Source organism: Pundamilia nyererei, unplaced genomic scaffold (assembly GCF_000239375.1).
Source record: "Pundamilia nyererei isolate P.nyererei 1_Seehausen unplaced genomic scaffold, PunNye1.0 scaffold00012, whole genome shotgun sequence".
NCBI classification, from domain to species: Eukaryota; Metazoa; Chordata; class Actinopteri; order Cichliformes; family Cichlidae; genus Pundamilia; species Pundamilia nyererei.
This window is the reverse complement of record NW_005187413.1, coordinates 2,193,058-2,218,941: the sequence shown is the minus strand read 5'-3', so window position 1 is coordinate 2,218,941 and position 25,884 is coordinate 2,193,058. Positions and strand designations below refer to the sequence as shown.

At 39.5% G+C, this 25,884-nt stretch overlaps 3 protein-coding genes across 4 annotated transcripts; all 3 read right to left on the bottom strand.

The window, feature by feature from the left end:
* Window positions 1-221: 221 nt before the first annotated feature.
* On the bottom strand, window positions 222-4,308 carry LOC102208656 (E3 ubiquitin-protein ligase TRIM39-like). Of its 2 annotated transcripts, none has more exons than XM_005724408.1 (2): window positions 4,255-4,308; window positions 222-2,457 (listed from the first exon to the last, which is right to left on the bottom strand). In XM_005724408.1, exon 2 carries the CDS (start codon window positions 2,438-2,440, stop codon window positions 1,061-1,063), a length of 1,380 nt encoding a protein of 459 aa, XP_005724465.1. In that variant the 5' UTR covers window positions 2,441-2,457; window positions 4,255-4,308; the 3' UTR covers window positions 222-1,060. The 2 variants fall into 2 exon arrangements, with proteins under 2 accessions (XP_005724465.1, XP_005724464.1); XM_005724407.1 differs by lacking the exon at window positions 4,255-4,308 and adding an exon at window positions 2,576-2,705.
* A 283-nt stretch (window positions 4,309-4,591) lies between these two features.
* LOC102208383 (zinc-binding protein A33-like) lies at window positions 4,592-6,333 on the bottom strand. Its single transcript, XM_005724406.2, has 2 exons — window positions 6,209-6,333; window positions 4,592-6,122 (listed from the first exon to the last, which is right to left on the bottom strand). The coding sequence occupies exon 2, from the start codon at window positions 6,103-6,105 to the stop codon at window positions 4,603-4,605; it is 1,503 nt and encodes a 500-aa protein (XP_005724463.1). The 5' UTR covers window positions 6,106-6,122; window positions 6,209-6,333; the 3' UTR covers window positions 4,592-4,602.
* A 2,898-nt stretch (window positions 6,334-9,231) lies between these two features.
* osgn1 (oxidative stress induced growth inhibitor 1) lies at window positions 9,232-21,536 on the bottom strand. Its single transcript, XM_005724405.2, has 8 exons — window positions 21,287-21,536; window positions 15,460-15,522; window positions 14,332-14,468; window positions 14,057-14,248; window positions 13,699-13,790; window positions 12,656-12,855; window positions 12,105-12,448; window positions 9,232-11,997 (listed from the first exon to the last, which is right to left on the bottom strand). The coding sequence occupies exons 2-8, from the start codon at window positions 15,515-15,517 to the stop codon at window positions 11,419-11,421; spliced, it is 1,602 nt and encodes a 533-aa protein (XP_005724462.1). The 5' UTR covers window positions 15,518-15,522; window positions 21,287-21,536; the 3' UTR covers window positions 9,232-11,418.
* Window positions 21,537-25,884: the final 4,348 nt, after the last annotated feature.

Below are 25,884 nucleotides of genomic sequence, written 5' to 3'. Positions count from 1 at the left end.
CGACTTCCTCTGACATACTGAACTCTGTGCCACGCAATCAGCACATTAAAGATAACAGTGATAACACAAACCTCTGGTCCTGTAGTCACGGAGCTGTGATTTGATGTTACTGGATGGAACAGAATAACTAACTTGAAGAAAACTAAATAAAATATCCAGCTAATTTTTTCAGGTTTAGTCCCACTTAATCCAGTTTGTCAACAAAACCAACCGAGCAGGTATTGGTGCAAATGTTTATTGAGAATAGGATGTCTACATGATAACTTGTGTTATAAAACCTATTACATCATCAGTTTCCCCCTGATAAATCATCCATATTACAGTGCAGGAAACCAAAACAAATACAAGCTGCACTCAAATGACAACACCTGGAACTAACAGGAACTGAAATAGAAAGAAACATTCAGAAGGAAATGAAAACGAAATGCATTGTTGGGAAAACATTTCAACATAAGAGAAATAAAGAGCTGACTCGCTATAGTGTAAAGTATTTTAGTAGCCACATATTGGATAACTGAATTCAAACATAAAAACAGACAGACCTCATACATTTAGTAGATAACATATCTGTTGACCTCTTAAAATGAAAACTGTGTTTAACTGGAGCAATCCACATAAATGCCAGATAATCTGTTACTTACACAAACACCTCATTTTATACATTAAAACATTAAAGCTGAATGATTTGATAGTATTGGACTGAAATTAAATTTCAGTTGAGACTCGTTACAATCACTCGCCCCAAGGTTTTTTAGGTTGTAACAGTTGGTATCACAGAATTTAAAAGCCACCTTACATATGGTTATAAAGCTATAAAACACCGTCCTCTGATAAGGATTTGTACCCCAAATCTATATAAACAAACTGCCTCATTAGACTAAGCTGAATCATTTCTCTACAGTTAAATAGTATTAATATGAGATAAATGTGTCATAACTGTGAAGTGCATTTATTTATTTTAAACAAGGATAGTTTTATCATGTGAGCTCTCTAACTAGTTCTCATGCAATTTGTGTGTTTATTTCCACCACTTCTGGCTTCATGGCTATAAACTACCACTCTACTTCACTGATGCGGGCAACATCTTCAGTGGGATTTTACTCAGATTACTTACGTATGGAAACATCTTCTCAGTGAAAGTGTGTGTGAAGGTGTGTATTTGTGTTTTGGTGTCAGGATCAGAGAATGACACCTTCCCCCTGTTCCAGTCCAGCTGAACTCTGACCTTCTTGACCGCCTTTAAAAAAAGAATGATGGAAGACTCTGGCAGGGAGCGCACGGTGTATTCACCTTTATAAAACCCTAGCCTCCATAATCCAGATTGCGGCTCTCCCTTCCTTTTGACAGACTCTGCTAACACACCGACTTTCCAGTCTGTGCTGTTTCCAACTTCAACATCCCAGCTGTGAGTGCCTGAATAAAAGCCCTCGGAGGCCATAGCAATCGGGTAGATGTCAAACCTCTCTGGATTGTCGGGAAGCTGCCGTTGCTCACTGACGCTCACACCGGTCAGATCTTCAGAGATGAGGAGATTTGGCTGGGCAGAGTTTGGGTCCAGAATCACAGGAGAGTAGGAGACCATCTTCTTCATCTTGTTCCAGATGTTGTAACCCAGGTTGCCCAGGTGTTTGGCCACATCTATCAGAGCTTCTGAGACCAGCTGTGGGTCATCCAGCTGGGGGTACAGCTGGACCATGTTCATTGTACCCTTGTAGTCCTGCAGAAAAGCGACGTTTTCAGCTTTCAGCTCCTCCTCTGCAGCTCTGATTGTGGCCGAAAGAGCTGCCATCTCTCTGCTCAGAGCAGCAATCTTCTCCTTCATCTGCTGACTCTTCTCTTGCTCTTCTATATTCAGAAGAGCCAGCCTGGTCTTCTCTTCCTTATCTAGAAACATGCGAATCTTCTTAAACTGCTCCTTGATTTGCTTCTCTGTTTGTTGAGCCTGGGTCTTAATGTGTTGCTCTGTTATATCAAAGTTTCCCTTCGCTTTTTGTAAGACCTTCAGTTTGTCCTGTAGTGGTTTTAGGGATTTCTGAAGCTCTTCCTTGTGATCCTGCGCGGCCTCATCGATGGGCCAGAACTTGTGGTCGACGTGTGCTCTCGAATCACGACAGATGACACAGGCTGGCTCCTGATGGTCCAGACAAAAGAGTTTGAGTTTCTCAAAGTGCAGACTGCACAGAACCTCAGACTCTGCTGCAGCGCTCTGATTTTTCTTTTTTAAGTAGGCCTCAGCGTGGTTCTTTAGGACCAAGTTACAGGGTGGGTCACTCTGCTCAGACATTTTCTTACAGACTGGGCACTGCTGTTCCAGCTTCTGTGCCCACCAGTTCTTCAAACAAGTCTTGCAGAAGCTGTGGCTGCATGACAGGAAAACAGGATCCCTAAAGATGTTATGGCAGACGGGGCAGGAAAGATCCTCCTCGGACTGGAAAGACATCTTTTCTCAGAGAGAAGCTGAAAATACACCGAACAGAATTGTATAACAGGAATTCGGCCAGGTTTACTTTCACTTTTGGTTTGTGTTTTAAACATAATATTTCGTCTCCTTAGAAGGGAACAAATGAACTCTTACCTTAACTATACTAGTTTCGCCTTGTTTTCCTTTCTCTGTTTTGATTTTAACCTTGAGATAAATTTCTCACCCAGACAACGCTTTTGTTTTTCTCAGAGGAAGAACGCCCAGGCTTCCGTTTTTGTTTTGTTTTTTTACCCATAGCTGAAAGAGCGTAGTCAGGTGGGCGGAGTTTTGTCAGAAAGGAGACAAAGGTGTGACCTGTTTTAAAGTGCTCCTAAACTATTCCCATTTTAAAGCTTTTTCAGCAGTACAGTAGTTCAGACATGGAAACAGACAAAAAATAAACTCAACAATAACAACAGCTGTCTTATTAAATTAAAGATTGTGGAGGTATGTAAAGACTACAGGAGAGGCCTCAATATGTCTCACTCCAACTTTATTAACGGCTTCACTAGAACTCCGTATACAAAAAGCGCCAAACCTCCACCCCATCACTTCCCTTAACCTTGGGTGTGAGTGGAGCCACCTGGTGGTCCGACCCCCCCAAACACACGTGAACGAGGCTGGTGTAGGCGAGCAGGAGAGGCAGTCGGTTAGAGGGTGCTCCTGGGGGGAAAACCAGAGTCCATTCACCCCGTGGCAGGAGGGCGGCCAGAAGAAGAAAAAGGATGAGGAGGGGCTCTAACTGATAATGAACATAACTACAGGCTTGGAGGTCCTAAAAGTCAGGTATAAAAGGAACGGTTTGGGGGTTTAGAACACATTTTGTGTAATTATAACAATGTGATTTATGACCCTGTTACACAGACATTCAGTGTAATACAATCAATTCACTGATCTTAATGTTCTCAGGTAGGATGGCTCAAAATACCTGTAACAATCAGAGTAACAAAATGAGTATTAAAACAAGAAAAAAGAAGAAAAACCAACAAAAATGTTTTAATTATTCAGCTGTGAGGTCATTTTTTAATAAAAGAGATTTGTTGCATATTTAGTCTTTTAGGGACTCATCATGTGAACATGATTCATACTTTCAGCTTTTTGAATAAAAGGCAGTTTTATTTTCTATTGCAGCCCCAAATGTAATATTATCAGACAAGATTACTTTGAAAGTCTGTATGGATTTATTTACACATTTCAACTAAATGGTGAATTTGGGGGTTTTAACTTAAGAGCTAAAAAAGATCCTTTTTTGACATTTGAAACATTTACATCTTCAAAAACTCTGAGGCCAAATGTACAACACTGAATTGTTTACACCGAGTCAAACCTGCTTCATCAAAGGGGTTCAGTGTTCCTTTGGGTCAAAGGGTCCACTGATTTATCTGTGTTCACCTCTTTAAGTTCACTTTGTGTTTGTCTCCACCTAGTGGTCGATGAGAATTACTGCAAATCAGTTCAATCATTTACCTGCTACCAGACAAAAGCTCTTCTCAATACTCAGTTAAAATGCAACAGAGTAACCAGAGAAAAAATGAATTCAAAATGAAATATATTTACCGTTTAGAAGATAACAAGCAGCTGCAAATATTGTTAGTTTGATAAAAAATAGTCTACTTCATGTGTTGCAGCCAGTGTTTTTGACAGTCACAACCTCATAATACAACCTTTTGTTTGTACTTATAGTGTCTAAGTGATCTGTCTCTGTATGACACTAAGGTGTTATACAAGTTTGTGTATGCACCATAAAATAGGGCTGTGTAATCCTGTGTTCCTTTTTATTCTGTTGTACTTACCTTTCTTTATCGCTGTGGCCACTTTCACTGACAGCTGCAGCCAATCCCTCTGTGCTTGACTAATTGAACTGGACCTAACTACTCTGTGCTCTTAGTGCCTTTTTAGCATTTTAATAGAATTAGCTATCAGATCATTTTCAGTGCAGAACAAAATATCATTTGTTTTATGGATTTTATGGTCCAATTTTGTTGAGCTAGTATTTCTTTTTAGTTTGTTGTTTATCAGCTTTAATTAGCAGGAAAGAACTGCTTTGCGCAGTTTTTGCAGTTTGCAACCAACCTAGTATTTTATAGGTTTTAGGGTTTTTTTTACACTTGAAGGGAAAACATTGGTATGTGGCTATAGTGTCAGTCATCATCATCATCATCATCAACATCAACATCATGAATAACATCATCGTCGTCATCAAGAATGCCATTAACTGTTTCACCACCTTGATCGTGATCTCCTTCACTATCAGAGTCTGCACTGTCATGAGACACTCGTGGTAATATCTTCAATGGCAGTTCGTTCTTGGTGTAAACAAATGGAAAAAGTTTCTGAGTGAAAGTGTGTGTGAAGGTGTAAATGTTGATGTCAGGATCAGAGAATGACAGCATCCCGCTTTTCCAGTCCAGGCAAACTCGGATCCTCTGGAGCTTTTTCTTTGGATGAAAGGAGGACGAATCTAGTGGGGAACGTATGAAATAACTACCCTTACTGAACCACACAGCCCACAATCGACACTTAAAGTCTGTTTGTCCCTTTCTTTTAGTTGATTCTTCAGCCACACCAACTAGCCAGTTTGGACTGTCTCCAACTTCAACATCCCAGCTGTGAGTCCCTGAGTCGAAACACTCTGAGCCCAGGACGATCGGATAGCCATCAAACCTCTCTGGATTGTCAGGAAGCTGCTGCCTCTCTCCAAGGCTCACACTGGTCAGATCTTCAGATATGGAGAGGTGTGATTCAGCTGTGTTTGGATCCAGGATCACAGGAGAGTAGGAGACCATTTTCTTCATCTTGTTCCAGACGTTGTAGGTCAGGTTGCCCAGGTGTTTGGCCACATCTATCAGAGCTCCTGACACCAGCTGTGGATCATCCAGCTGGGGGCACTGCTGGACTCTGCTCACTGCAGCCTTGTAGTTCTGCAGGAAAGCAATGTCTCGTGCTCTCAGCTCCTCCTCTGTGGCTCTGATTGTTTCTGAGAGACTTGCTATCTCTCTGCTCAGAGCTGCAATCATTTCACTCATACTCGCACTCTTCTCCTCCTCTTCCTCTCTCAGAGCAGTGATCCTGGCTTCCTCTTCCTCTTGCAGAAACTGGTGAAGCTTCTTAAACTGCTCCTTGATCTGCCTCTTTGCGTGAAAGGCCTGAACCTTAATGTGTTCTGCTGTTTGAACAAAGTTTCCTTTAACTCGTTCAAAGGCCTTCAGTTTGTCCTGTAAGGGTTTCAGTGAGATCTGGAGCTCCTTTCTGTGATCCTGCGCAGCCTCATCGATGGGTCTGAATCTGTGGTTGCTGTGAGTTTTTGAGTCTCTGCAGATGAGACACGCTGGCTCCTGATGGTCCAGACAGAAGAGTTTGAGTTTCTCCGAGTGCAGACCGCAGAGCGACTCGGACTCTGCTGAAGCACTCTGATTTGTCTCCAGCAAGAAGTTCTCACACAGGTTCTTTAACACCAAGTTACAGGGTGGGTTTTTCTTTTTAGATGCACTCTTACAAACAGGACACTGGCGTATTTCTTTCTTTCTCCACCATCTTTTCAGGCAGTTTCTACAAAAGCTGTGGCTGCACGACAGAACAACAGGGTCTCTGAATATGTCTCGACAAACGGGGCAGGACAGCTCTTCTTGGATTCCAGACGACATTTTATCTGTGACTGACGCTGTTAACAAACCACACAAACAGGAAGTTAGAAACTTACTAATCTATAGAAGGTACTTCCACATTTTTAGGGCTCTAAAAACTCACGTAAACGAGGTGAAGTAATCCCAAATCTCTTCTCCTTCTGTGGGTTTTGTCTTCTGGTGAATAATATTGAATTTTTTTTACAGAGTTTGAAGTTTCCCCTCAGTTGAAAAAGATCTGCTTCCTCTTTTTAGTAACGTAAGTCAGGAAACACGTGCAGCGCGCTCATACGTCAGAGGTGCTACATCACTTTAAATTTGTTTATAGTATTGAAGATATCAGTTAAAGAGACAGCATCATCTTCCGTGGATTATTTTAGCCTCTATCCACCAAGATGAGTTCATATAATGTATCATGATTTTTTTTTTGCCTCTGTGCACCACGAAATTTTTTTTCAATCAGTATGGGATTGAAGTCCAGATTTTCAAATTTAACTCAATGAAGTTAATGAAAAAAAAAGTCTTTGTGTAGGAATTACATAGATTTTTATACAAAGACCCCCATTTCACAAGCTCAAAATATAATTAGACAAACCAACGCCTTGAACATGGGCTGCTTTTGAAACAGCTCTTGTTATCAGTGACTGTCAGAAGTCTATAACTGCTTTTCCGCAACTGCGCAATCTCTTTTACATTTCCGGCCTTCTTCTTCTTGAGTGTAACCAGTGGTTTGCGCCTTGATGTAAACCCTCCTCTACATTCATGAAGGTATTTATAGATTGTGAAGTTTGTTTTTCTTAACCATGGAAAAAATTATGTGATCATCTTCTGCAGTTGTCCTCAGGCCTTTTCATGTTGCTGTGTTGCCAGTGCAATCATATTGAGAGTTTGAGCAAACGGCTAACAACGCACTTTCAAGACTCTTTAATTTTGTAGCATCTTCAACTTAAAAAAAAAAAAAACTAACTTGAGACTTGAGTCAGTGTGAAGTGGCATCATATGTCTCTAAAAGTAGAATTTTTAGGTATCTGTATTTTACCTTTTCTGACAACTTTTTAATTTTATCAGTGACACATGAAAAACTGTAGATTTAAATTTTACATGTAATGTCATAATTTTAATTACTTATTGGATTTTATATGTGTTATGATAAATTATGCATTTTCATTTTGTGAAATCTCCAGCAAAATAAACAAAGCTATACAAACTTGGTTTATTCAAATACTGGGTAGTTTTGTCCAAAATAAACAGGTTAGTTTGCAGTACTGTGGCGAATTCACAGTAAAGCACTGTGTTGGACTGATGCAAGGTGGTTGTGGTGCTCATGGTTTCATTTAGATTTAGGTTACATCAAGTGTAGCAATTTGCATTTAGGTTGACGATGCTTGGACTAATTAACTAAATTTCATCTCTATACCAACTGTATACTGTCTAGCATAAAGATAGTGTAAACAGTGTAGGGGATGGACGTCAGTCAAGACAGCAGGTCAGCTGATCGCTGCATGTACACTAAGAAAATCTACCAAAGCTCACAGTAGAAAATTACTGTGAGTTGTGATTGTTTTCCGTGTGCTGAGCAACTAAACTGTTTCGATCATTACCTGCTAAATCCCACTGTAACTCCCGATTGTACTAATTTTCCTGTTTAGGTGTGGAGGTGAATTCACCATCTACAATGTAAGGAACAGAAAATTTTTATTTTTTAAAACTCTCTTTCACTTCATGTGTCCTACATAACAGATCCAAGCTTTCATGAGAATTAGAATCTAGACTGGAGTAGCATTTGCGTCCCCATGTACTAATATTGTTTTATATTATATTAATATAGTGCATGGTTCAGTTATCTTTTACAAGAATGGTTAGCAGAATTGTCCTTCAAAGAAGTACTTTTTTCTTTCCTGCGAGTACATTTCAGAGCCTGTATTTCACTTTTACTTGAGAAAAACAGCTGCTACAGTATTTCAGCTGTTACTGGAGTATTTGTAAATACAGGTACTTGTACTAATGTAAAGGAAGTCTGTACTTTTGCCATCTGTGATAAAATGTAAGATGTAATGAACTACTGTTGCAGTGAAATGACAATAATTTGTATGCATAATCATAAAGATCTGATGCGAAATTATTTGCAGATATTTTTTCCAAGTTTAAAAAGACAAAAAAAAGTAAGGAAGGTCCAACGAGTGGGACAAACACATTTTCATAAAATCTGCTGTTTAATAAAAACCATGGCACAGATAAAATGTGGAAAACAGTTGAAGTTTTACACAGATGAGAGTTACCGATCTATAAATCACACAATTTTGTGATTTAAAAATAACATCTAAAGACAACCATGTGATTTTACTGCATTAGAAAAGAGACATTCAGATGTTTTTACTCTGCTATGAAACAAAATACTAAGCCATGAATAATGAGTCTTAAGGCACTGCTGGCTCATAGATCACAGTTCAGTATACAAGTCAAAAATACCTAATTGATGGTGACAACACCAACTGTCTGTAGAAATAATTAGCCAATAAATACATTAGTAAACTGACCAAATACACAACACCAAATTAAGTTTTTGCATTAAAAAAAAATCAAACTTATCATCTCTTCGCAACTTTTCAGAAGCAGTCGTAAACGCACAGATGTATAGATGTTACGTTGTGCTCTGTAAACTTATGAACTTAAATATATATATAGTAATTTAATTTATTGATAAAAGATGTTATCTGGATCCAGAAATCTTTGTATCATTTAAACTACAATATTGCACCACTAACTCTGGTTTTGTCATTTCTTGTTTAAATTTTAAGCGCTTAGCGAAGAAACTCTAGTTTTTTGTTTTTTTTTAAAGAAATGTTAGTACATATACTAATAAGAAGCTCAATCTAAATGCAAAGGACTACAGCGATGGTATAACAGGCGTTATTTTATAACCCATGAAAACAAAATCAGTGCCAATCAGTTTGCAGCTAAACATAGTCACCTAAAGAAGAAACACGATTTCCTCTTTACTACTTTCAATCTGAAGTTGAATTGCATATTTGTGGCATTTTTTTTTACATGTTAAGTGACAAGTTTAAATCAGACTGTCTGTACAGTGCATCAAACTAAAAAAAAAATCCGAGCTCTTTAAGTCGATGGTAAATGTTTTATTCTTTCTTTTGTATTTTAGTTTTTCTGCAGGTGGACTCCTCAGTGTTTGCAGACAGCTGTTTAGCCTCGACATGCATCTGTCTGAGGGAGTAAGGTTAGCGCACAGCCAATAGGAAAATATACGCAGCCTGTGCAGGGCCAATGGTTATGTGGATCTTGACGCGCTAAGAACACTCCTGTAAAATATATTCTGAATATCAAAAGCTTTCTTTCCTGGATAACCCCGTGAGGTCTAACCCACCCACCACTTTACAGACATTAATTAATCCTGATCCTAAACGAATGGAACAATTCCAAGAATAATTCCTCTGTAAAGTTTTTTCTTTGAGACCAGACTTTATCCTTGTCTGGGAAACAGAGCCTGTATGCTTTTTAGAATGTGTGTTGGTTTGGAGCCTCTCTTGGTACCAAGCTAATCACAATGTGCAAAACCAAAATTTACATTCAGATAGCAAGGCCTGAAAACAGTGTTTCAGGTACTTGTGATTGCCAAAGATGAACTCGGAGGGTTAAATAAATTTAAGAAATTTACAGCTTCAACAAATATTAGTATAAAAAAACAAAAAACAAACCAAAAACATCTTTACTGCATATAATTAGCTTTTTGATGCATGGAAAATTTCTTTTGAACAGTCAATGTGAGGAAGACATGGAAACTACCGGCCATCTATATATACATAAACTACAATCTCATTACATTAAACCTTATTTGCAGTGGAAGTAATACTGAAAATAAAAAAAATGTCTTTAGAAAAAAAAATGTATTAACAAAAATGCACAGGTGAGCTGTTGCATCCTGATTAAGCAAATCAGACTTTGTGTGGTGAAAACATTTTAAAGTGCACTGAAGAAATCCACATGTTGGTAGATTAATGTGTAAATGACATTCACTGTTGTACTACTTCGATACAAATAGGGCTTAAAACAGTTCTCACTCACAGTGAAGCCAAAATCGAATGTTGTCAAAGCTTCAGATTAAATGTCATCACCGACAGAAGTTACAAAAATATTCTGAGTTGTTCTGTTTTTGTATAAAGTAGAAAATATTTTTATACTTTAGGATGTAAAAAGATACACAGATGGGTACAGTTACAGCTTCACATAGAAAAACGAGAGGTTGGCGGGTTCAGAAAACAGCAAAACTCAATATACAAACAATATTGTTAGTGTTACAAAATTAAATAGGACAGTGGCAATAACAGAATAAATTATTAGCTATGGAAACATGTTCATTATCCTCACTGTAGAAAAGGCTGAGGATGAGACGACACGTGTCGGTTTGGTCACATATGGTGCTGCTGGCTGATTAAAGTTTAATCAGGTGGTTACTGTAGTGAATAAGGCTCTCAGAGTGTCCAGAAACTCGAGCTGTCACTCAAGTTTGTCCCCAGTCAGTCTTTAATAAACTCTCTGCCTCGCTCAAGTCTGACTTTCTGCTTCTTCACGTCAGTTTGTGTCCTCGCAGACATGCAAAGGTAATGACTGGTTATTCTGCCGCAGGGTACATTAGTGCTTATACTGAATTACAATTACTAAAACAAAATAATCAAGGTAGGGTGTAAACCTGAATATGGAATTATGCTCCTGGTATCTGGCCGGCAGGTGTCCCGAAACGGGCATTTCATGTAATAAGAGCATATACAAATAAATCCAAAAATGACTATTGAGATGAAATTAATAGAATGGGTCTAATTTAAAGGAGCAATTGGAGATCATTTGCATGATTTGACCACTAGGTGGTGATAGGAAAACATTTGACTGGTTCCTCTTTTTTAACTAAATGTAAAAAATTTTTTTTATTTATAAATAAAATTTATGTTGACGTAGTGATATCTACCTATACAATTTGATGGGGACAACACAAACAGACCCCTTGTCTGTCCTCCACTGCATCCTTTGACTCATCTCTCCATCTCGCCTACTTACAAATGCCATCTGACTCTGGTGGAAACAGTGCAGCTGTTCTAACTGCCTCACATCTGGAGGCTTTTCTTTACCTAAGAAAATCAGAAGTCTTCAAACCAGTGCGAGTGCAGTCAGAGCTCACTTGCTGCCCGTTTCATAGGCAACTAATGGGCGACAATGACCTGACCTATGGCGTTTGAGTGTGGATTCCTCTGTGACATCACAGATTTGTGGTGATTGGTTGGTTTTCTTCAGTTATACAAAAAAAAAAATAAATAAATAAATCTGCTACACATCCACAAGGCAAACCTCTGGATCTGTCCGAGTCTGTCTGTCCACACATCTGTCCATTAGTCTGTCTATGCTTAGCTCGCCTTCTCCTTTTTCTGCCTCTTCCTTCTGTCTCTTGGTGAGGTCACTCGCAATAGCCAGCGCTCCTCCTTTTAGGAATCTGACAAAGTTCTCTCCTACAAGCGGCCCCATGGCGTACATGCCTGGCCCGTTCGCAGCAATCACCCTGTTTGTAAACGGGTCCACCTCAATTGGGTTCCTCCGGCATGAGATGGGCTCCTCAGGGTTCATGCCAAGCGAGCGCCCGTTATTGTCTAGAAAGGAAAGATTGGGGTGGGCGCCAATCAGAACCAGAGCCTTAGAGACCTGAACCACCGTCCGCTCGCCAGCGTCTGACTCTAGAACGCACTTTCGGTCAGGTCTGAACTCGACAACCCTGTGGCGCGGGAAGCTCAGGTAACCCGGGTACCGGGGGAGAGAGGAGGAAGAAGAAGAAGGGTTGGAACGATGAAGATTCTGCGTATGGTCCTGTTGTGAATTATTGCGTTGATGCTGTTGAGTCATCATCTGGTGAACCTGGAGGACAAAGTACAGAACAGAGGTTAGGCGATTAAAATCCTAGACGACCCGGTTCAGCTGCCATGACGATCAGTCAGGAAATTGAGTGGCTCTGCTCTCCTCACCTTGTGGTACTCTGGGTAGAGCAGTTTAGGCAGCTGGTTGAAGATGAGCTCTGGGTCGTTGACTGAGCGTCTGAAGGCGTGGTAGACAGGGGTGTTGAGATGGTGGGTGGCAAGTACTGCGTCGGCTGCCGTAAGTCCTGCCCCCACCACCAGAACTGGGTCTGACGACTGGTCGAGCTCACCGCGAGCGATGGCTGCCTCTAGATCCCAGAATGAGTGGCACACGAAGGGCAGGGACTCGCCCTGTGCACCGAGTCTGGCCGGGATGTCATGCGTGCCTGTCGCCAACACCACATTGTGTGCTAACACGGAGAAAGGTACCTCCTCTGAAAGCGTGGAACCATCTAAAAGTAGGAGAGAAGAATCAATAGGTGAAAATCGGCTTTACTGAGAGGCTGCATGACGTCCATATTAATATGATTTTGAGCAGTGAATCAAGCAAAACTACTTTAGTGCGGTCCTAGAATCCTAATATTCAGCTGGCAATGTGCTTTAACACTTTATAACACAACAAATCTTAACAGTGATCAAGAGAGTTTCATTCACTGTACCTCCAAGCTCTTCCCCCTCTCTCCGCTGCAGTCCTGTCACTCTCCAGCAGGGCGGCGACCCCTCCTGGCTGATAGGCTGCCTGGTCACAGAGGTGACTAAAGTCCCACAGGCAAAGTTCTGCTCCAGGGACATCTGGGAAACGTAGTGCTGGTAGTAGGAGGCGATCTCTGCTGGTGTAGCACGGTCATTTCGCACATTTCTGTTGTGAAAGAAACACGAAAATACATTTGGATACAGGTTAAACACGTATTTGTTTACAGACACAGGACATGAAGACGAGTATTAGGGATCAGAAAGAAGATATTTACTAACGAAGTTTTGATTAAAAAAAATAATCTGTAAATGAAAGAGTTGTTGGGGCGATATTGAAACACAAGTCTGATTGTGGTGCACAGAAATTAAAGACCACTGTTCTGCTGCTATGGTCACAAATTGCTATTTTATGTAAATCAAGTGGGTCCAGCTGGGCTGAGTCATTTGAAAAACAAATTAAAGAGTGTGACGCATGAAGATCAATGGCTTTGTTCTTTTATTTCTCTGCTCAGCTTACTCAGAAGAGTACTGTAACTGTATTTTCTTTGTGGTAAAAAACGTATTAATTTAGGCCTTCAAGTCTTAATTTCATCAATTTTCATTACATTATCAATTTATTTTCATTTATATGACCAATACATCTCCTAAAAGTCATTCTTGTTCTTAGCAGCCTCACTGCAATGACAGCTTGAGTCTAGTCTTAATAATCAGGGCTGTGGGGATTAAATCCAAGTATAAGCTAACTACAAGAGCAGCTCCATCATTGAAACTCAAACCCCATTTAGCTTCTTCAGGTTCTCAGCTCGTAAACATAAGCCCGGGTGGTCAAGATTTGTTATTAATAAAGGTAATCAGATAGTATTTGTCCACTGTGGAGACATCTTTTTGTACACAAGCCTCTCTGCCAGGAGCTTTATTACGGTTGAAAACTTCATGAACCCTGTTGAGTGTTTAAACAACACGTCGTACACGCTCTGTACACAAAGTGGCGGTTTTATTATGAGCAGACCTGCGTTTGTCTCTCATCCAGTCCTTCAGCTTCAGCCCAGGAAGCTCCATCCAGTTAGCCAGGCTCAGCGTCAGCATGGAGCCCTCCATTGCCTGCACACAGCACACACATTGTTAACACTTTTGTTATTCAAACCCTGTTTGCCTTCTATCGCGTGCAAATTAACTTCTGTGTGTAAATAAGCAGCTGGCAAAACATTTTTTTTATGTGTTTGCTAAACATATCTACTTTACGATCGAATTCAGGCCATCTTATAAAATAACATTTTATGATGATAAGGACTAAACAGACGACTGTTTATCCTTCTGCTTACACAAAACAGAATGGGTTAGCCTTTAAAACCTATTCTGTAACTTACATGCCAGGCTCCTCCAGGTGGACCCTTCCCCAGCACCAGGTGGGGAATAGCACGCTCTGGCTCGTATCGCCATTCCAGCGGAGAGGTGTGGTCGAATCCGAAGTCGCTGTCTGGCAGCAACAATGAATCAAAGAGCACCGCTACGGGGTTGGACGACCGCCCTTCCAGCCCCTCGCACAGGTACTCCAAGTCCTACAAAGGGAGCATCTGTGAGGCTCTGTTCACACTGCACTAATGCAACTTCACAACTTCACCGAGAAAAGAAAGACGTTTACCTGCTCCAGCAGCGACAGGTGAGGCTGCTCTGCCAGCTTGCTGTGCAGCAGGGGATTTGGATGTGATGCCTCAGGTGACAGGTAAGGGGTGTAACCTGATAACAGGTAGGACAGGCAGATGCCTGAGGGGCCATTACCTGAAAATAAATGAGAGGTAAGGTGGTGATTGGTTATACATTCAGAAAAAATGCAGTTTGGTTATTTCCAATTTTACCGCACAGCTGAACACAGATCAGAAAAAAAAAAGAAAAAGAAAAATTAAATAACTCAATTTAACTTCCAACAGAAACATCGCAAAAAACAAAAACCCTGTCAATGAAAGGGGGACATTAAAGTCAGTGTGCTGCATGATTCAGGGGGTTTGGATACAGCACATACAAGAGGTGATTCAGCAAAACCATGTACAACAGTTGCACAGTCAGGTTATCCCACTTTCAGCTCTTTAAGTAATCCAACTGAACCTTTTTTTTTTTTAACACAACAGCCTTTGCTGATGCGAGGATTCACTCTGATTTTTTTTCTGTGAATCATTAATCTGGATGCATCACTGATTCATGGACAGTGAAGCTCTTCTTTTCCATTAGTGAGCTGTAATGCTGCAGGAGTGTTCACCTGAACCAACAGTAGAAAAAAACCCCATAAGAAAGCCAGCGTTTGCATTTATAACTGAAAATGAGGAAAACCACAGTGGGTTTCTTTTAAAGTATTGCATTGTTTGCCTCAATCTTGTGCAACATCTGCTTCCCGCTGTTGGCGAGTTCATCTCTTAAAATCTAAGCCATATTTAGCCTATAACCAATTAATACCTTGGCTAACTATTAGGCTATAAAGTGGAATCCCACAGTCATGCAAAAGACCATAGAAATGCAGACAAAGCAAAACTGGCACAACTCACTCTCAGAAGTATATTTCTTCTCATGCAGTTCCCTCTGAGCTCCATCACAACGATCCAATTTAATGTTTGTCAGGTTTATTTCAAAGCTACTGGCTAATGTTTAGGGAGTGAACTTCATTAGTAACTGCTGTAATAACTTAATCGAGCACACACCTAAACAAAGCTAATGACTGCTCCTTTGAGGTTTGTAACCGAACAATTAAAACTGCAGTTCTTCATGTGTGTTTTCTTACCAATGATCACCACAGGCAAGATGTCTCCAGGGAGAATTTCTTTGTCATGAAGGTCCATTTCAACTGCAAAGAGGAGAAAAGACATTTTTATAGAAGACTGAGAAAGTAGTTCAACACAGTTAATGATTGTTGAGTCCAGTCAGCATTAACAATGGTGAGTCGAGTTCATTTTCATGTGACCTGTGGCACACACATGCACACACTTCCCCTGCAGAGCCCTCAGTTTGACATCGTAGCTCGAGATGGCGTAGATAGAGATATGACGCTGCCACATACACCATAAACCACACAGGAAGACAGTCTCTAGAGAGACTTCATGTGAAGACGCTAATTTCTTCCTTGTTTACTCTCTGATTTAATTTTTTTTCAAACCTGCAAGTTTGAAGCTGTACTTTACTATTCCTGAGTTTACAAACAAGTCAAGACATTGAGGTCAACTCAGTACATCAAGGTCGGCTGTAGAGGAACTAGATCTGTTACACACAGCAGTAGGTCAAGTGCGAGAATCAGTTTTACAACTAAAACACATCCACTGTAAGTTTAGACATTAACCCAGGGTGAAAAGGCATTAAATCAAATGTAATAACTCACTCAGATCACAAGATGCTTAAAAGCCTGAGGGCACACGACCTGTACTCGCATCATATTTTACCCCCACAACATGCAGCGCGCCTCTTTTCCCCTGTTAAGTTTAACTGTTGTGGATTAAATCAACAAATTTGGCCTTGGAGAGTCTTTTATTTGCTTGGAATTTTCTAAACACAAAGCTAATCTTTAAGCACTTTTACTCATTTTAATGTGCATCAATGTGTTTGCTTTGTTTCTAACTTTATTTATTAAAGGAACCAAAGGCCTCAAATGCTAAAATAAAAATCTGTTTGAAATGAAGAAACAATTCACACTTTCAACTTTTTCTTTTTTTTCCTGAAAGGAGACCTTGCTGAGGATTTTTTGCACAGTTTATGTACTAAAGGACCACAAGCCAAGCGCCATTTAGTCTGATTGTATTCATGACGAGTGAGGCAACCTCTGGAGCTCACGCGATTAAAACAAAAAGGGAAAATGTGAGTTTGGTGATTATAAGTTGTTTCATTAAAGCTCTGACTGGCCGTTTCAGCCGGTACAAACAAATGAATGATATCATAATTTATTTTGAGGACTTCCAGGAAAGACTATCAGCATGAGACGATGTTGATTATTTTGGCCTTGCAGGTCTGACACTGAGAAAGGCTCAAACTGAGTGTTTTGTGATCAGCCTGACACAAAAATGTGACCATGAAAAAACAAAAAAAGGAAATATTTGGAGGTAAAAAACAAAAATATTTGGAGTTCCATTAAATGAGAAAATCTTGTGTCCTTCAGCTGTTATCATGACCACGACAAGGAGGACGGAGCGTAGAAATGAACGACCGAGGAACTGATATTCAGGGAGGAACGTCTTACTTTGTATCGCCCCTGTGTTTACTGGGTACATGCCTCTCAGTGTGGTTTAAAATAAACATCAAGTCTGCTGGAATCTCAGTGTTTAGAAAAACTATTCCACAAGAAAAAGTGACAAATTTAACTCCCTTTTCCACCGGTCACAAAATATAGGCCTATATAGTCTAAAATTAAACAAAATTAGCAGAATGAATGAAAAAAAGAAAAAGAAAAGAAAAGATGGTGGTAAGAGAAATGGTCTCCAATACATCCTCATTAGAAGGAGCTCACTGCTCATCAAGTAGCTCCAGTAAAGGTCTCACTCAAAGGGTCCCTGTTTTCTATCTTTAAGAAATATTTCAAATCTTTAATGCACTGGTGACAGGATGGAGGCTTTTTCCATTAAAATAAACAAAAAACAACAACAACAAAAAAGCACCAAACACCTTGCATGAACTGCAGTTTCAGCAGCCACAGAGGAGTGCCGCTGGTGTAACGGTGCCTTTATTTGTACCAAAACAGTGTGCAGTTACTTTTTCCCACCCCTGTGATGCAATGACCAGGAAATCTTTGCAAATATAGTTATTCATCACGGAAATGGGAGCAAGTCATTTTCCACATAGAAACTCTGTTTGTCTCTAACCTAACTCATTAAAACTTAACTGAATGCCTAATAAGTAAATTATGAAGGGTGGTGCAAGAGTATAATGCATTTACCCCTTTGCAGACACTCTAGACAGATAGACAGACAACTGTAATATAGCTCATGATGTCAGCTAAGGTATGACGTTACTCATTTGCACAGACCTGCCCCTTTACATAATCTGCTAAGTCATGCTTACACGGGGGAAAAGAAAGTTACTGCAGGACATGGAGGGAAAAAGAGGATGACTCAAAACAAAAAACACAAGGTCGAGATAAGCAAAGCAGTGAAAAGGGGCAAAGAAAAAAAAAAAAAAGAGGATTGAACCAGAATCAGCGCGAAAAAGAAAAGTAGCCGCGAGAAAGATAGAGGGTTACATAATCCAGCCCAAACGGTGGCAGAGAGCCCAGTGAAGGCGGGCTGCACACACATACAGTCCATGACTAAATGAAGCCTAGTAGCTGTGTTTCCCCCTGGGATTGACCTGCGAGGATAATTAGGCTTCCTTAATTTCTTTGGCACAAAATGCCAAAAGTGTTTTCCAGGGAAATGTGACTAATGTGCAGCACAGACGTCATTAAACACTTTATTTTCAGTGTTTATGCTTACAAAAAAGAGGACTTTAGCTACAGCATTAAATGTACCAAATATAACAGTTATGCCAAGTTGTTATCCCAAAAAAAAAAAAAAAAAAAAGCAAACTTCTGTGTATGGTACTTCCAAATTAATATAGTTTATCAGAGTAAAGAGTTACTCTTATTTTCAAATTAAACACTCATTTAAATTGTAATCTAAATATAAAAAGAAAACTAATGAGTCTGCCATGAGGTACTGTGCATGTTTGCTTAACTTCAGCACACCTGCAGTGATCTCTGGGTCATATTACAGTTATAAAAGTCATAAACTCTAACTGGGACAACTGGATAAAACACAACTGACCAGTCATAGCAGTCATCATTCATGACCTGTGATACCTGACAGGTTAGTCTTTTTTTTTTTCATTAGTCATTGTGCCAAACACCCATTTTTATATTGGATGTTTCAGACTTACATGTTATACAAGTTCATTTCGGTATTCCCATTCCAGGTGTAAGAGGTCGTTTGGTATCAAAGCACTGGCCAAAGCAATATTGGCCACTGAGACATAAAGGTCCTAAGTTAGACTACAAATACTGCTTTAAGAAGTTGGAGACGTGGTGGTGTTACAAGTAAGAAGTGCTTTTAACCTAAAACAGGACCTCGGTTTTACACCTTGTTTTAATTATTATATTTTCCCCCAAAAGGATGTTTCCATTCACCTTTACTGTCATCGAAATCCTTAATAAAATTAAATGTTCAACCTGTTTTGATGTTTTACTTTCAGTCCTTCTCTGAGAAGAGGCATACTTAAAAAAAATAATGGAGCAACTACACTTCCAGGTTGTGTATTTCCTTTACGGTAAGACTTATGTTTTGTGTAAGTCAGCTGATACCGACAAATATTCAAATACTGTAAACCAGATATGTTTTATCACTACCTCTATCTCCCTATGTCTACCTGCCAAACAGGCTTTTCAACACAGAGCGTAAGCTTATTTTAAAGCATTTTTTGTTACACTTGCAGTAAGACTCATTTACTGCAAAGGAAAGTTTGTCCCGCCACAGGTGGCGTATATAATTAACTCAGTAACCACACAGCTATAACAATGACACAGCAGTTGTGTCTCGACTTATGTCAACTGCAGGTATGTGTGTGCAGTGTGCAGAGCCACAACAATATGGAGCCATGAAAGCCCTCATATTATTTCGAAACTACAGAGTGCAACTTCCTGTTAAGACTGGTCTTAAATCAGCTGCTCACCATTACATAATCAAATGTTTTGCTCATGCAAAAGACTCAAATCAGCAAATCGAAACATTAACTTAAAAAGCAGAAAACCTCCCACTTATTTAAAGACATATTTTAAATAACTGATGGCCCTTCGGGGGTGAAACTGAGGCACCATTTCTGATTTTAAACAACGGTCAGGCAAAGTCGTCTTTGCTTTACGTTTCTGATGAATGGTGCAAGCAAAGCAGTTACAAAAACAGGGAGGAATAAACAAAGCGTTGGTGAGTTTCTCCTCTTTTGTGCCCCTGTGAAGCTTGAATCTCTATGACACTGGATCGGATTCTCTACTCATCAGGCTGCAAATATAGCAAAGGCTTATCTAAACTCTTATCCAACTGCTGCTGCTATTTTAATACAGGCTCTCAATCTGAGCCCCTTGATTTTATGCAATGCCCTACATGAATCTGTTTCTACCTGTGGAAAATACTTGAGAAATGCTCCATATGGCACCTGTGCATACGTCTACCTTAAAGCTTCCAGCATCTGGCCAGCTAATCCGCCATATGCACCTGCCAGACGGCTAATGAGATTTCAGTTATGTCTGCCTAGACGCCTGCTGCAGTCTGCAAAGTGTAGGGAGAACCAAATCGGTTCCTGTGCAGTATTGGAAACTAAAACACTAAACACATAAGTATTCACACTTCTTGATCCTTTTCAGCCAGCTGTCTTCTGACTAGCTCCCCCTCATGAACAAAAGGCTAAAACAATGGGTGGGTGGGATCTCTGTGTGCTGACAGCCAGTGCTGTGTGCCTGATACAATCTATCTGGTGTCATTATCATAAAATATCCAAGAGTGGGGTTCAAATGTCTGCAGTCAGAATTTACTGTACATACACTGACCTGTTTGTCAAATTTAACCAGGTGCAATATGAGAACATCACAGTAGCAGTACCTTTATGACAGAGCATAAATTAAAGCCCTCTTTAATTTTGTCACCTGTCTGTATAAACTAAACTCTTTTCCCTGTGTTACTCAGTTTCATTCTAGGGATTTTGGCACTGGGTGTCCCGACAGCCCTCTGAACTTCCTGTCAGTTTCCTGTGAACTCTCAGCCATCACTGTTTTAGCAAAACCACCACCCACCGACTCCACCTCAAGATAAACATGCAACTGAATTCTAAAGCTGTTTCTATTGTTTCAGCACAGTGAAGCAGTTATTGACATTAACAACTATAAAACTATGTGCAAAACCCAAAGTACCAAAACAAATCATTCACCAGCTATTGTGTTACAAAATGTAAACTTATAAAAATATACTTTTCCTATAAAAAAAATACTGTTTAGCTATGGTGTGATAATCTTTAGTATCCCTAAAATATTTTATATATTAAACTAGACTTTAATGAAATATTTTCTACTTTTAATTGTACTAATATATATGTATTTATATATAGCTGTGTATAGGAAGCAAATGTGCTTTTAAATAATTAATCTATAAACGTATCATTCTGTATTTATCTAAAGTTAACCACGCATGCTGTACCACGTGAATGTATATGATTCAGCATTGAGAGTACTTTTGGATGATGAAACTTTTCCAGGATTATGACGGACACTCAGATAAAGGGAACAAATACTTTTTTCCAGTAAAAATCCATTTTTTGTGCAGCACGTCTGCATGAGCGCTACAGATGTTATCTGCTCTGCATTCTTAAGGAAAACCCTAGAAACGTCTCTCCCCACGTTGCACTTGCACCCGCTCGGTCCGGTCGTGACCACCCACGCCCCTCCCCTGCCGGTCAGCTACGTGACTCACAGCTCCCAGCTCCGGCTGACAGGAGCCTGCCCTCACCATCTAACCGCTCCACGAACTCAGGACAATGACTCACGCCACAATGGATGCTCACCTAAATGAATGGATAAAGAAGAAAGATGGTGGCCTCGGGCTACTCACTGATTCGCGCCGGAGGTGAGGCTCTGTATCCCCCGCGTGCTGTTTGAGCCTTTCAGGAGACACGAGGGTTTGACGTCTGTCTTCTGTTTCTGCTGCTTCTTCTCTTCTCTCAGTCTGTCATGTCGCGGCTCTGCCCCCTTCTTTTATAGCCGCCTTCTCTTTTTTCCCCCGCACGTGTTCAACGCGAGCCTCAAACTCCTGCGTTGTGCAGCACGTTCACTCGTTTAATGTAACAGTGCAGATGGCCCCTCCCCCGTCGACCAATAAGAATCACGCCTCTTTCCTAGACGCTGCCCCGGCTTTACCCCCTGAACGCCGCCATCTTTACGCTGCTACGTCGTCAGCATAAAGCGAAGCAAAAAATCGTATATATTGCGAGATGGAGAGACGACGACAGGATGGACTGGATTTTCTTTCGTTATTGTTAAAACAAACGCCAGTCCTCGTGTCTGTGTAACTAATAAATAAATGCACGAGAAAACAGAAAAGAAATAAAGAAAAGACACAGTTCTTCTTTTATTATTACAGCATAACATAGTCATTGTCTCTGTATAAATAAAAAAGAGAGAAAAAAGGCCAAATTTAGATCTGCTTCTGTATTATTATAAAATTTGACTTTTAAAAAAAATCTTACAGTATTTATAGTCGTTTTGCAGTGTGGATCTGCTTGTTTAAGTTTATTATTTAGAGAATCTCAGTTTAACTCCAGTTTTCACTTTTTCCGAGTTAATGGTAGCTTCTTCTATAACCTTATATAATTTTCTTAAACTAAAGCTAAAGATGTTTCCTTGAAATTTTTTTATTTCAGTTTCGTAAGCGTACATGATTGTTTCAGTAAGTTAATTAGTTTTTATTTTCATTTTTGTTAGTTAAATATAATATACTTTGATCTCTGTCCTGTCAGAAGCATCCTTATAATTCTTCAAACAATGGTATCATGAAAAACTAGCATTTAAATGTCGCATACTGATGAGAAAACCTTTGTTCCCATGTTTAGCTGTTTGCAGGATCCAAATTTGATGTGAGTTCCCGTTTCACAAGACCTAACGACTGTTTTACCTAAAATTTGAACTTCCCTGATGCTTGTGAAGAAGCTGATGACTGCAAAACTAACATGCTGAACATCACTACAAAGCACTGGAACAGTTATATAATCCCTGAGCATTCAGATTTATTTAAATCATCAGAATCAGCTAAACTTTAATTACATAAAGATAAAGCAAATCCATGTACACATATAGAGTAAACAAAAGTAGTAAGAGACACACCTCTCACACACTTCTGTCTAAAAAGACTATAAGCTTTCATGGCTGACTCACACTGGAGTTCCTCCAATATGGCTGCCATACGTTACACCACACTTCATTCACAGCTGGTAAAGTTTAGTCGTGGTTGTGTATTTTTGTTGTTTACGCTGCTGTTAAAGCGACGTCGCGTTAACTTTTCTGCTAAGACTGTTTTATTCCGAAAAAACAGATTTCATCATGTGGCGTTTGAGTTTCCTGGAAATGCAAACAGAGTGGCCACTCCTCTGTTTCTTCCCCCTCTAAGAGCACCAGGTGCCCTTGAAACAGAGCACTGCATAATGACAGTTTAATAACCTGAAGGGTCTCATGTCTAGCTGATGTTTCTGAGATATTTTTATTATTAGGGAGTCACATTTCCTCTATTTCTATTTATTTGATATACATTTGTAAAAAAAATTAAAAAAATTAATCGTTCTGAGATTGTACATTTGTGGGCCACTTTTCCTTCTACATTCATATATAATATTGGTTGGAAATTAACGTTTGGGAACCCAAAGCACGATTTTATATGTTTTGTAACACATTAGAGCTAAAATTGAAGCGAATTCAGATGTGTGTGTGGCTATTTCCCTTCCACGTTCTGCAGTGATTGGTATGGAATAACAGCTATACATCCCAAAACACGTTAGATGACTTTGTGTCATGCAAGATTGTTGTTTTTTTAGTCAGACTGTTATGCAAGCTTTAACAGATCCTCGTGCAAATTAACAGTAGCACACCTGCAGTAGGGTTGTCCTTGTGTAACTTTCAATTTTTGACAGAATCTGTTTTTTTAATCACCACAAAAAAATCCACTTTTTCCTTATAATCGTTATCATAACAACCAATGTGATGAGAGCGGACAGAAAATCTACCTATTTTTAAATCTTAATATTGATTTTTCTTGTTTGGCTTTTACTTTCCCCACAAAGTCTTACTCAGAAGAGTGACTGTGATGGTCATCATGTTCAACGGGGTTTTAACACAAGCAGGCAAAACAGAATCAGTTAAACAAAGTCTTACTTTAAAAGTCAATATGAGATGAAAGCTTCGACAGAGAAGCATCTCCAAAACACCCAGACCTCATAATCAGACAACAAGCTATAGGTTTGAAGCCAGGCACAGCCATGCAAATAAGTTATTTTGCCTTCTTGGGTTTCTATTTTAAACACGAACAGGACTGTTAGTGACATGAAACCATTTATTGTGAACCCTTCCTAACAGAACAGATCACCAAGTGCTCCAAATGTTTGAGTTCAGCTATTTCATTAAAACAAAGATGGCAAACTAAGAAGAAAAAGTGTCACCAGAACAATCAGAGCAGGTCTGTGCACTTCACTTCACTCGACATAACATGTTAATACCAAATCCCGTACAGGTGATGGTAAAGGTCGTAGGACACGATTAACTTAATTTTCTTCCTCATTCAGCGCACATGCTCCACGGAGAGGGGAATCCTGAAACACATCATTCCCATGAGGATAAAAATGTGTCGTCAGGACAAAGCTGATCAGCTAGAACAACTTTGTATTCATTTATATGCAACCAACAACATAAAATAAGCTGGTTTATGTTTTTCCTTCAGTATTTAATTTAATTTATTTATTTAGGACAGTTTACATTAATGAACATAAATGTAAAAAGAATTACATGACTGTAAACATACCAGATTATAGCCAAGGGCTAATTTCTATCTGCTGTCCTAAAACATAAAAAAATAGACATAATAATTCATAAAAATTCATCATTCATTCATAATAAAGACTCCATCACCAAACTTACACATACACACCATTCTGTTCCTAAATAAAACATTGAAACTATACAACTTATACATGATCACACACTTTCAATGTATGTCACTCATAGATGTACTAATCATTCCAGGAATTTCACCAACATTATCCTGAGATAAATAATTAAAGGAAAAAACTTTTTCAAAATTACTTCTAAGTTGAGCCTTTTTCATTGTTATTTTTACACCACAGTGCAGGTAAAAGTCCTTTAAATAAAATTGTGTGAGAAGACAAATTTACAATGGAACAAATTTACTGAAAAAACACATTTTAGTTAGTCTGCTTGCCTATTTGTTCCACTTGCACTTGAGTTACAATCAGCTGATTTCAGCTGATATGCTGGAGAAGGAAAACAGTGGAGCAGTCTGCCGAGTGGATATGGGCATTTTATTTATATTTTATTGCACAAAAGGATGAGAGTGCAATGGCAAAGTGGAAACTTCATCCAGGACAGAAACAACTATATCATACTGTTAACACAACTTCAGCTCTTTGCAAACACTTGCTCGGACAGCATGCTAACGCTGGGTTAGCCAAAAACCCAGAGTGAAGCTGAATGCCGACTCCAACTCAGCAGCCAGACCCTGAACTTCAACTGTGAACAAACTCATGAGCAGTCAGACTCCGTTTCTACCAGTTCATCACCATGACGACCGTTTTGAAGTCGCTTTGCTTTGTGTTTCATCTTTGCTTTGTGTTTTCGGCTTTGTGTTCAAAGGTTAATACAAAGAAAGAGATCATATGTTAGGATAGGGATTTCTGTCGGTGTGTAGCCTCAGGTTTATATTGTTAATTGTTAATTATGAGACGGTGGTTTTCAGGTCATTTTACAGCGAAAGTAAAGTAACAAGTGGTTTAACAAAATACTTTCTACTGGGAGTAATTAAATAATGCACTGCATTACTTATTATTAAAGTGTTCTGTGTAATATGACTAATACATTAGTTTTTTGAGTAAGACTCAAATACAGATCACAACAAAGTGGGGAAATACCTACAACGTGCAAACATTAGACAACACAGCATCCAGTTAATTTGCTGTACTTTTCCTGTACTTTTGTAAAGCACTCAAATAAGTGCTTTACAAAAGTACAGTAATTTACATTCCTTCTGTATTAATTTACAATTGTCCTCATCAAGCTCTCACTTAATTGTTTTGAGCATTGTAAGATTAACAGTAGCGTGGTCTAATGCAGCGGTCCCCAACCCCCGGGCCTTGGCCCGGTACCGGTCCGTGAGTCGTTTGGTACCGGGCTGCGAGAGTTGAGGCTCAGGTGTGAAATGTATGGTTTTCAGGGTTTTTATCAGTTTTTAGCGTTATTTTGTTATCGTTTTTATCGTCAACTCGGTTTTTCTGGGTCTTTTCACGTGTGTTATGAATAAATCTTCTTTTTTCAGTACCGGTACTAGTTTTATTTTGTTGTATTTATCCGCGACACCTTAAAGGCCGGTCTGTGAAAATATTGTCGGGCATAAACTGGTCCGTGGCGCAAAAAAGGTTGGGGACCGCTGGTCTA